The sequence below is a fragment of the Apis laboriosa genome, unplaced genomic scaffold (genome assembly GCF_014066325.1).
Source record: "Apis laboriosa isolate Shangri-la unplaced genomic scaffold, ASM1406632v1 scaffold17_cov146, whole genome shotgun sequence".
NCBI lineage: Eukaryota > Metazoa > Arthropoda > Insecta > Hymenoptera > Apidae > Apis > Apis laboriosa.
In genome coordinates this window covers 510,506-523,532 of record NW_025222181.1, presented here as the reverse complement: position 1 = coordinate 523,532, position 13,027 = coordinate 510,506, and the positions used below count along the sequence as shown (strand labels likewise).

Genomic DNA, 13,027 nt, shown 5'->3' with positions numbered 1-13,027 from the left:
CGTGGCATTTTCTATAAAAAAGTACTGATCCATATATGGCAAAAAACCATTAGTTTGAAAGATATTTAATTAAATTTGTTTATTTTTTAACCTATAAGTTTTTTGCTATATAAGGTTCAGTACTTTTTTATAGAGAATGCCAAGAGATATCAATTTATGTATTAAAAAATGTATAGTCCCATTTAAAGAAACAACATTTACCTTTACAAATCCTCAACGCTTCTATGTATAAAAAAATAAATTACAGCAGGATGTTCCTCCATCGAAACCATGTAACTTTTATTCGAAACATTTTTTAATATCTCAAAAAACAAAAGAGATACATCGAATAATGCTATTTTGACACCCAAAATAATATATTATGTAATGGCTTATTAAAAACAATCGAGATATTGCAAATAATACGAATATAATGTTTGAATTCTTTAAAGATTAAAAAAATGATAAAAACGAACTGAAAGTGGCAGCATTTGTGATAGAAGATAAGTATGGGAGCAGAAAATATTTAAAATTATGTAAATCGTAAAAAAAAACGTTTCAAAGCTCTAAGGAAACGACAATGGTAGAAAAAATAAATGATAAAGAATTAAGTAGGAGAACGATAGATATGTGATAAATGTGAGAAAACTCCTTTTAAATTATGTTCTCCTAATAAAAGATCGATTTTGTGGCTAAAAGTTTCGATCTATTATTCGAGAACTTGGAAATTTCCGAGAATTTGACTCAGTTCCAAGAAATTTAGAAATTCTCAGAATTTGACGTCATTTCTAAGAATTTTAAAGATTCCGAGAATTTGACGTCATTTCTTGGAAAAATTTTTCGATCGACCTCCTATCGTATCATGTTCTCCTAATACAAAATCGAATTTTTGGACAAAAATTTTTTTCGTTCAAGAATTTCGATAATTCCAAGAATTTGACGTCATTTCCAAGAATTTTAGAAATTCCAAGAATTTGACTTCCAAAAACTGCCAAAATTCTTGGAAAAATTTCTCGAGAGACTTCCTATCAATTTATGTTCTCCTAATACAAAATCGACAAATTTTTTTCGCTCAAGAATTTTGATAATTTTAGAAATTTAAGAATTGTCATTTTTAAGAATTGTCCTTTAATAAAATATCGATTTTATACAAAATTTTTTTGGAATTTAATATACTTACCTTTTATACTTACCTTTTTAATACTTACCTTTTTAAATATCCCATGTTTAGAATAACATTTTTCAAACATTGTACTTAATTACTAATTATAGAATTTGAAATACCTATTCTATACTTACTTTTTAGAAACTCAATCTTTTAAGACATATATTTTGGATATACTGAAAAAAATATGTAGAATATATAATATTTATAAAGCTAATTTATTATATAAAAGTACAAGGCACGTATATAATACTTTTTTTATTATTCCTCTTCATACTATCACATATTTCCATTTAAACAATTCTCAAATTATAATTTAATTTGTATGTACTACTTCGTTTCCTTCTTTTCCTCTTTGTTTTTCTATTTTTTTTTTCTTCTAATTTTAGAGAATTCTGGAATATATAGTGAAATATGTCAGGAATATATCTCATATAATTTTTTATCTGGAAATGTCTCTATTTTTCATAATTATTAAATATTAAAAAATAATTCAAATAAAAGTTGAATGATTTCAAGAAGATTATATTCTGAAATTATTAATTTATTCATAATTAGACGTGTAAAAGACTAGTCGAGCTTAACTTTATTTTTTTAAATAAAATCATATACATTTTAATTCATAAATGGATTCATTTAGGCATTCTTTATAAAAAACCATAAAAAAATTATTAATTTTGGAGATATTTGCATATAATTAAATATTTCTTAAACTAATGATCTTTTGGTATAAATGATTTAATACTTTTTTTTTATAGAAAATAATGTATTATATTTTTTACTTTTAATATAAAAAAAAAATATAAAGTTAATATTTAAAAAAAAATAATTTGATTTTAATCATATGATCCTTCTATATATCCATCTATGAAAATAATATTAATATTAAATAATAATATTAATTTAAATAAATAAATAATATTAGAATATATTAACTAACTAAATATATGAAAATATATTTATGTTAGAATTCAACAAGAAAAAGATTTTTTTACTTCTATTTAATTTTATGAACTTTGATACCTGAATTAAATATACATATACTCACACAATATCTAAATACAATTCTAAAATCTTTAATTTTTTTATACTTTAATTCTGAACAAAAAATTTAAATTCTTCTATAAAATGATGGGGGATTTATTTCTACTTCTTATATGATATTATCATAATTTTATAATTTGAAATTAATACTATAATATAATAATTTTTTTTTCAACACATTTACATTTCTTATAATTAAAAAAATACATCTTTATATATATATATATATATATATTTATCCTTGATATTCCATAATATAATAATTTATCTAAACCTTATATAATTAATTTTAATTATAATAAAATGCACCTGTATAATTATAATCGTAAGAAAATATTTTATTACGTATTAGCTAAAATGTCAGGTCATCGAGCAGTAACCTGGATATCCGGTGATTGTAAGCATAAATAAAATTTTCTCATTAGATATACGAAAATATGAATTGTACTATTAAAAAACATTTTACATTAGTCTTGGAATTCAATTTGAAATAATATTATATATAAATTTCAATATAATTATAATTATATATTTTTTAAACAATTTAAACGATAAACAATAAAAAGAAAAGAATATATTCATGCCCGAATAAATTAGATTAGACATTCGTATCCTTTGCATATAGAGTTAACTAGAGAAAAAATTTGACTAAATGAATATTTGATATATTTTTAATAAAAGATAAAATATCATGAAAAAAAGAAGAAAACAAATCTACTTTTAATAAATATTTACAATTTGTATTGTTTTATAATCAATTGTATAATTGAAAATATGATGTAACGCATAAATACAAATAATTATTTAATGGAAGATAAAAATTTTTTTACAAGTTTACTTAAGAGAATCTTAGGAAAATTATTCGACAAAATTTCTATATTTCAATGATATTTAAATGATTTAATGAAAATGTTATAAATTTTTTTTCGAATGTGGCAATGATATGATATTCTGGCAATTATAAGCAAATAATTTCTGCGCAAGCAAACGAAAAAAAGAAAGCATTGTTTGTAAATGACAAAACCGCTGACAAGTGATAGGGGAGTAGGTCAAGGCGGAAATGTTCTTTACGTCTTCGATGACGACGTAATTTCTTTTTATTCAATTCGAAATAAGATGCCTAACAATGGAAATAATTATTGATATGCAAAATTTTAAAAAAAATCATTTTTCATACGATTATGAATTTCTTTTTACTAAATATTATTAAATTTATTATATTATATTATATCATTATATTATTAAATTTATTATATTATATTACAATAATTATCATTCTTTGCTTTATTAATCATATCATTTACTTTTCTAATAAAAATCAATATTATAATATTACCCACAATGAATTACAAGAAATTTTTCTTCAACTTTCTTTTCTATGCATCAATAAATATGATTATTCTCACTGTTTTTTAATATCTTTAAATAAATACACAAATAAATATAAAATATTACTATTTAAAAATATCATATATTAAATGACATTTAAATTAATAAAAAAAGTTATATTAAAAATTTAAAAAAAAATGATTTTAATATTTTATATGATAAAAAAGATGATAAGAAAATAATATAAGTGAATAAAAAAAAATTATATATATATACAAAATGCATGATCTTCAAATATTACAGTTTCATTAAGAATAGAAATTATCTTATATTCTTTTCGAACAAATAATCAATCAGTGTACAATGAGTATTAATATGAACATTTTAAAATCATGCGAAAAATATGTTAAAATTTGGATAAAATAATAAAATAATCGAAATACAAAAAATAATAAATATATAAAAGCATAGTAAAAGTAATTATCAATTCCAATAAAAGCATTCGCACAGCTATTAATTAACATCGCGAATATCTGCCTGAGTAGGGGGTGACCGTAGAAAGGCCCGGTTATAAAAGAGATCGCACGAAGTTGGAAAACCAGTTCGGTGATGGTTCATCGACAAGAATCACAAGTGTCACATTTTAGGTGGGTGGTGATTCTTCATGCGAGGAAGATTCGATTATTTGTTCAATAACATTATCTATCTTTGAAAATATTATGAAAAACATCGGGTTTATTTATGACAATAAGTGATCTCAACCTCAAGATTTCAAGATTTCAATCAATGAAAATATAATCTTTTCACTTTTAGATATTGATCAACTATGTCTACGGCGGGACCAGAAATAGTAGCCGGGTCAATGGCGACCGCCTCGGTCACTGGATTTTCCGCAAGCACTGTGTTCTTATCACTTCTCATTCCTGCTCTCGTTCTCTATTTTATTTACTTCCGGATCTCTAGGCGTCATATGCTCGAACTTGCGGAAAAAATACCTGGTCCGCCTGCCTTGCCGTTGATTGGAAATGCTCTGGAATTAATTGGAAGTTCTGATGGCAAGTAGACAGTTAATATTAACGGTATAAAATCAAACATAATATTAAATAAAATCGAGTGTAGATATTAATAATATATATCAGACTTGAAAATATTTGAATTTAAAATATTATTTTTAATCAATGTATTATTCTAAATTATATGTTACTCCGTTTTTTCGATATTTTAAAATATTTTTACGATGTCATTTAAGATCTTAAAATTTTTATTTAAGATTTTATTTTATCGATTATTTACTTCGCAAAAACAAGAAATAATGAGATAATTTGTTATTTAAAATTGCTATTATTTCATACGAATATATTTATATATTATTGAATATATATTATCGAACACTATTCAAATAAAATTTTCCCAAGTCTGAATATACATCATTTATAATAGTAATTAAAATTTCATCTTACATAACTGATGTTAATAAATTCAAATGATTCTTATGTCATGTATTGACACGAAGAAGAAGAAAAAGAGAAAGAAAATTAAATAAGATTATGTTCCTTATTTTTTTCATTGCAGCCATCTTCAGCAAAGTGCTAAAGAAAGCAGAAAATTTTAAGGATGTTGTTAAGATATGGATTGGTCCCAAATTAGTAATCTTTTTGATAGATCCTCGTGATGTTGAGATAATCCTTTCAAGTAACGTATATATTGATAAATCCACTGAATATAGATTCTTCAAACCATGGCTTGGCGATGGTCTTCTTATTTCCACTGGTAAGTTTTGAACTAAAAAAAAATTTTTTAGTATGATCATTTGATTATAAGAAATAAGAATAATAATATAGTAATAAGATAATATAATAGCAATATAATAATAACAATAAGATTTCTTTTATAAACAATAAATTTTTAACAGATATTATTTCACACAGATGAAAAATAATGAAGGACAATATCTTTGTAACAATAGATATTAATTGAATTTACAAAAATTAATTTCACAATGAAGATAAAATAATTTCATACTTGAAAAAATAATTTTACTGATAAATTAATTCATAAAATAAAAGTGAGAACAGCATAGAGTAGAATAAGTAGTTTAAGAAAGAAAAGGCATTCTTCAGTGAGAGCGAGAATAATCCGGTGAAAGAAACAAGATGTAGTTTCACGATTGAGTGCAGTTATCGTAACTTTCTCGCTATCTAAATGGCTTTTTTTTCTCTCTTGACGAAACTCTTTAGGTCGTTTAATCGACTGCATAACAGGGCTCGACAAGCCCACGTAACAGCCTCGCGTGAAACAAACTCGCACAGTCGGCACGTGCATATTATGCGGTAGTATATTGCATCGACGTAATACTTTCTTCGTATCCTTTACTGCTTCCTTCTCAGCTTTTCATTTTTTTTAACTATTGAATTAGATTCCACGTACAGTCGATTACAAAATTCTTGATACACCGTGTTTTAAAGATTTAGAAATTTTTCTAATTTTAAAGAAACGATTTTTTTTAACAAAACTCGATAATCTTTATACATGGAATAAATTTTTTTTTCGGCGAAAAATCTCATTGAGATGATGAAATAAGAATTTCCATTCCAAAATACAATATTGCTTTAGAATATCTTTTATAGTAAGACAAATAATATTAGAATTTGAATATTTTATCCTTGCATTAAAATCAATGCATCAAAAAATTATGTTTAAAAATATAAAAAAAAAAACAATAATTAAATTAAGAAAAATTGTTTTATATATAAAACATTATATTCTATGTACTCATAAAGTTTAATCAAAAACAAAATTTTTATTAATTTGGATAACACTTGTTCAAGATGTACAAAGACTTTTATGACTGAGTATGATATAATAATAATGATATAATAAATAGATGAAAAAAAAAATATGATAAAAATTTTATATCTTTTATATTTTAATTTAATATCTTAATTTTCATATTTCAAAAAAATATTAATTGTTTGTCAATATATATCAGCCAAAATTTTTAAATCATTTTTTTTCTTTTCATATTGAATCTTTTTTTAATTTTATTATCAATTTAATAGATTTTTAAGAAAAGAATTTTCTAAAATAATGAAATTCTAATTTGTTTCTACTTTTTATGAAACATGTTAATGATTTTAACATTGATTTGATTGAATTAGTGTAATTATTCTATAAATTTTCAAAAATTTCTAATTATAATATAATTAATAATTTACTTAAAAGTTGATCATAAATACAGGTCAGAAATGGCGTAGTCACCGCAAATTAATCGCACCAACTTTCCATTTGAACGTATTGAAAAGCTTTATCGATCTGTTCAATGCGAATGCAAGATGCGTCGTCGAGAAAATGCGCAAAGAAAATGGCAAGGAATTCGATTGTCATGATTATATGTCTGAACTGACTGTTGACATTCTTCTGGAAACCGCTATGGGTGTCTCCAAGCCCTCTCAGGACCACAGTGCATTCGAATATGCCATGGCTGTAATGAAGTACGTATTCGTTTTTCCGACCCTCTTACGCAAACGTTTTCTTCCTCGGAGAAAGTTTGCTGATATTCCAATGTGCACGAGTTATAACCATTATTGCATAAGCACTGGAAATCGGATGCATTTCTGTAATGTAAACGTTATGTACATACGTATAATTCAAGCAAAGTTAAATTGCTTGTAGAATGTGCGACATTTTGCACCTCCGTCACACGAAAGTATGGCTTAGACCTGACTGGTTGTTCAATCTGACAAAATATGGCAAAAATCAGATCAAGTTACTTGAAATTATTCATGGATTAACCAAAAAAGTTATTCAAGCCAAAAAAGAAGAATACAAAAGCGGAAAACGTAACATCATTGATAATAGTGTCCAGAAAACCGAATCAAAAGTAAGAATCAAATTTTCATATATATACAATATTTAATTTTTATTCCATACTTTTATTCTATAATAATTTTTATTTTAAAATAATGTATATTGATACCATCTTTTTGTAAATATTAGAGCAATAATATTGTAGTAGAGGGTGTTTCATTTGGACAATCGGTTGGTCTTAAAGATGATTTGGACGTTGATGATGATGTCGGTGAAAAAAAAAGACAAGCTTTTCTTGATCTTTTAATCGAAGCCGGTCAAAATGGTGTTCTCCTTACCGATAAAGAAGTCAAGGAACAAGTAGATACAATTATGTTTGAGGTAAGATTTTAAAAAAAATTGATACTCGATATAATTATATAATATAATATATTATATAATATAATATATATAATAAATTTTATATATAAAAATAAATGGAATATTATGTTTTAAAGGGACACGATACCACTGCTTCTGGATCTAGTTTCTTCCTTGCAATGATGGGTTGCCATCCTGATATTCAGGAAAAAGTAATTCAGGAACTCGATGAAATCTTTGGCGACAGTGATAGGCCAGCTACTTTCCAAGATACTTTAGAAATGAAATATCTTGAACGTTGTCTTTTGGAAACACTTCGAATGTATCCACCTGTACCCATTATTGCTCGTGAAATCAAGACAGATTTGAAATTAGGTTAGTATTGTGAGATAAAATTTTTTACATTTTTCACTGATTCATACATTTTGCTCTTTTAATATTAATATTAAACTCACGGTAATTTTAGCAAGTGGAGATTATACCATTCCAGCTGGTTGTACGGTTGTTATTGGTACTTTTAAACTTCACCGACAGCCACATATTTATCCTAACCCAGATGTTTTCGATCCTGACAATTTCTTACCAGAAAAAACCGCGAATCGTCATTATTACGCATTTGTGCCATTCTCGGCTGGACCACGATCATGTGTAGGCCGAAAATATGCAATGCTTAAACTCAAGATCGTTTTGTCAACAATTTTAAGAAACTTCCGCATAAGATCCGATGTCAAGGAATCTGACTTTAGACTACAAGCTGACATTATTTTAAAAAGAGCTGACGGATTCAAGATTAGGCTCGAACCTAGGAAACAAGTAGCTACTACTGCATAAAAGTACAAAGATAATATATGAATTATTATTATAAATAAAAACACGATTGGTGGGCTTTTCGTGCGGTGAATTAAACATATCATAATATATTTTATTGTGCATGTATATGGTTTTCGTTAAACGCCATATTTTTTGCACATGCGTGAGATGCCATTTCGTAAAATATGGTTGTATTTAAATGTGTGTATATTTTTATCGGCCGTGTAATGTGTATAGGCATATTTACTACTTGTGTTAATATTTATCTTATGCAATAAATTATGCAGCTATTGCATTGCGAAACCTGATCGCATAGTTATTACTATATTCCTAAACTCTTTTTATTCCTCCTATTCCATTTTGATTATTTACATTTTATATATATTGTCAAGAGGTTAGAAGATATATTTTAAACAATGACAGAATATAATGAAGAAAAGAAATACAATATCACGGAATTTTTAAAAAAGAATTATAAAGAATGGTCAAATACTTCGGAAAGTTATATTACAAATCCAAAATTAAAAACTTTGCCTCAAGCTCGTGGAAAAGAGATATACAAGATTATGGATGATTTAAAAGCTGCATTACCGAATATAAGTCCTAGAGAATTAAGAAGGTTTTTATTATTATTATTACTATTATTATTAATATTATATATAGATTAAAAATAGATAAAAATGAAAATAACATAAAAAATATTTATAAAGATCTTAACTGTAATAATTACAAATAGATTTTATACTCCGTTTCACGAGGCAATTCTTTGCGAGCTTGAAGAAGAAGGATATTATATAGCATATAATTATATGAAAGAAATTTTAGATCTTGATGAAAAAATTGTAGAAAAGACAGTGTTAATATCGTGGAAAAAACCGTATTTAAAGGATCAAAAAGATTTTATACTTTTCTTGAAAGAGGGATTAATCCAAACTGAAAAATGTAGAAGGAAAGGTACGAAAAAATATAATAAATAAAAATAAATTAATTCATTTAAGTTTTCTTAAATAACATATTTGCATACAGTTTTAAATAAATATTGATTAATTACTACAGATGATTACATTGGACGAGCAATATCACTTTTAGATATGGCCCTATTTTTTCAAACAAAAACATGGGAATGGTGGTGGGTAACAGAACAACTATATCAAGCTGCTCTTTCAGCTGCAGAATGGATAATCAATGATGATAATGAAACAATTACATTGATACGTTATTTATACGGTCGATTTCTCTTTTATGAATGTTAGTAATAGATCTCCTCATATTTATAACTTCCTAAAAATATTATAAATTTTCTAAAAATATTTTCGATTGTATAATTAGTAGAAAAACCAAAAGAAGCTATAACTTATTTAGAAAAGGCGCGAAAAGATTCAAGAGATAAATATTGGAATGCGTCACATAAACTGCAAATAAAACAAAATTCCATTTTTATAGAATGTAACATACTTCTATATAAAGGTCTGTTGATTTTAGTTCGTAAGATACGTCCCGAAAATCCTGAACGTGCTTTATCGTTTTGCATAAAAGCTGAGGAAAGAGCTTTAGATGGTAAATTTTATTAACTTTTATCGATTTCATATGATTATAAAATAAACAATATTAACTTTAAACGAAAATAAAAATAGCTCAGAACACTGAATATATGAATGAAGTTCTTTACGAGCTTGGTAAATGTTATGCTGCTGTAGATGACATGAAAAATGCATTGCATAATTTTTCAAAATTATTGGCTCTTGCAAGAAGAATTTCAGATGCTGAAGGTGTTTGCAATGCGCATATGCAATTAGCTTTTACGTATAAGGTAATCAAATTCTTTTTTCCTTTCTTAGTATGTTCTACAAAAATATGATTGACACTTATCTTAAACATATAGCAATTAAATGACGATAATTATACGGAAAAGCATTTGCAAAAGTGGCGAGAAAGTGCTGAGGATTTTGGTCTTATTCAAAAACTCGCCGATGCACATTATTATACTGGTGAACACTTTTTAAATCAGGTAAAAATAAAGTGGAAAAAAATATATTCTATTGCCCTGCTTATAAATATTGTTACAATGATTCTACTAAAAAGATATATATTAATTCAAAAAATATATATACAAATCAAAAGATTATAATAATTATCTATGGTATTTGACTTTATTAAATAATTAATTAATATATTCCATGGAATATAAAATATATTAAAATAAAAAAAATTTCATTGTTAATTTTTTCCTACAGAGAAAGTTACATCTATCTACTGGTCATTTAGAAACTGCTTTTAGCTTATACAGTAGATTAGGCCTGTTGAACGAAGCTGATCGCGCAAGATGCATAGCAGGAATTTCTAAAGGTAATACTTTAAAAGATTATTTTTATATCTAGCACATAAACTTATATATAATGTTATGTTTGATAAAAAACAACAAGTATGGAATGAAATTCCTTATGTTTTCACATATTGAAAATTATACACAATATTCTTACTTAATTATATAGAATTACTATTTTGTTTTTATTTTACATATTTTAACATTTCATAAATATTTATCTACACAAATCATATCACGATATTGAGTACTTAATTACAAAATATTGAAATATAATATAATAAAGTTGTCTCTTATTTATTCCTAAATGCGATAGAAATTAAAAATCTCTAAAGTGCTTGTTTATGCGTAAAATAAATATATATATATTATATATAATATCTTTTTAAAGGGCAAGAAAAAATCGAGAAATATATCGATTTGTTATTACGATGTGGTGAATATGATCAAAATGCAACATTGGATCTTTGTCAATGGAAAAGTCACAGAAAGCCTTTCTGGATTGAAGAAGAAAAGATAATCGGTAATCAAAATTGAACATCAATTTACTATTAAATTATTACGTAATATTACAATGTATAACTTTTTTTTTATACATATTTATGTTTTATCATTTAATTATCAAAAAAGTTTTTAACATATTATGAATTTTTATAATTATTTTTATAATTATTATACTGATAATGTATCGCATATTAATACATTATTGCATACATCAATATCAGATATCATTTGAATCCTGATAAAACCAATTATAATATTTGAGAAATATTTAAAATTTCATCCAAAAGCATATTATTATATTTAGCTTTAAATCTTAATTTTAATAATTGCATATTTATATTATGTACATATTTTTCTTCAAAAAACACTCCAATGACTGTCATATCATGGCTACATTATACTTCTAAAATTTTTAATATTTAACAGATGTTTACATAAAATACTACAATTAATTTCTTTTTTCTTGTTATTCATGAAAAATCATACATTATTGATTAAATTTTGAATATTGTGGACGTATTACATTTCCACTCAAAAATCATAAGACATTTTATTTTCTTGAAAAAACTTTAGTATTTGATAAAGATATACATTTTAAATTGCAAATATTTTTTTTATTATTATACTTTATATTTCCTATTATTATACTTTATATTTCCTTATTATATAAAATATATTAGATTAAGTAATTTTTTTTCATACATTCTTTGTTTTTTACCAGTCTTGAACCGAATGTAAACTATTTTATAACTTTTGTGAGAGCATATATTAAGATAATCTTATTTACTCTTAATTAAAGTTTTTTTATGGTATTTTTTAGTATAGTTTTAATTAATAAAAAAATAATATGTGCAAAATTTAAACTCGCTCGGATAATGAAAAGATATATCTTGAAGAAATAATTAATTAAATATTCATAAAATTATTTTTTTTTATTATTTTCTAAATTATTAATTATATCAAAAAATGTAGTAGATGCAAATCTAAACAGAACGTACTTTTAATGATATATTATTTTTTTATACAATAAATGATTTTTTGAAAAAAATAAAAAAAATCTAAAAAAATCAAAAATTTTTTCTTAATTTTGAAAATTAAAGTGTTAATTATCTGATCGAGTAATTAATTAATTATTAAAACCTAAGAGTACATTCTGCCGTTATCCGATTGAAAAAATTTTCTATAAATTATTTTTTTTATTAATTGCTATAACTATTCTGGGAACATTTCGAAAATAAGAATTATCCTAATATATATCCTAATATATATATATAAATAAAATATCTTATTTATTTTGAAAAATATCATTTTATATATCTATTATAAATGTTTCAGATGTAAAGTCAGATTTGGAAATTCAATATGAAAACTCGGATACAATTTCATCTTCACTATCTTTTACAAAAGCTTAAAAATTTATATGTAACAATAATGCCAAATAAAATTTCTTATTATAAATTCATGTTATACTTATCCAACTTTATACTTAAATATAAAAACTTCGTATTTTTGCTTTGTGAATATTTTGAATTGTCGCAATAATGTTTAAACGAGTAATTTGTGCATAGTCAAACTTATAAAAATATATATGTTATATTTTTCGAAAATTGATTTATATAATTAAACAAAAATTATAAACATAAAATGAAAATTAAGATAAAATGAAATGCATTGCTCTAATGAACCCAATTTGTAATTTTTTTTAT

At 24.3% G+C, this 13,027-nt stretch overlaps 2 protein-coding genes across 3 annotated transcripts; both read left to right on the top strand.

Moving 5' to 3' along the window:
- The first annotated feature begins 4,022 nt into the window (after positions 1 to 4,022).
- Positions 4,023 to 8,802, top strand: LOC122711712 (cytochrome P450 4g15). The gene is made up of 8 exons (XM_043930724.1): positions 4,023 to 4,164; positions 4,331 to 4,572; positions 5,090 to 5,287; positions 6,756 to 7,008; positions 7,190 to 7,397; positions 7,514 to 7,705; positions 7,822 to 8,059; positions 8,151 to 8,802. The coding sequence occupies exons 2-8, from the start codon at positions 4,344 to 4,346 to the stop codon at positions 8,513 to 8,515; spliced, it is 1,683 nt and encodes a 560-aa protein (XP_043786659.1). The 5' UTR covers positions 4,023 to 4,164; positions 4,331 to 4,343; the 3' UTR covers positions 8,516 to 8,802.
- A 64-nt stretch (positions 8,803 to 8,866) lies between these two features.
- On the top strand, positions 8,867 to 12,760 carry LOC122711713. 2 transcript variants are annotated; one of them, XM_043930725.1, is made up of 9 exons: positions 8,867 to 9,113; positions 9,231 to 9,448; positions 9,551 to 9,742; positions 9,824 to 10,051; positions 10,129 to 10,304; positions 10,377 to 10,502; positions 10,729 to 10,840; positions 11,209 to 11,340; positions 12,657 to 12,760. In XM_043930725.1, exons 1-9 carry the CDS (start codon positions 8,911 to 8,913, stop codon positions 12,731 to 12,733), a joined length of 1,464 nt encoding a protein of 487 aa, XP_043786660.1. In that variant the 5' UTR covers positions 8,867 to 8,910; the 3' UTR covers positions 12,734 to 12,760. The 2 variants fall into 2 exon arrangements, with proteins under 2 accessions (XP_043786660.1, XP_043786661.1); XM_043930726.1 differs by lacking the exon at positions 11,209 to 11,340 and having other exon boundaries at positions 12,657 to 12,744.
- The last annotated feature ends 267 nt before the right edge of the window (positions 12,761 to 13,027 follow it).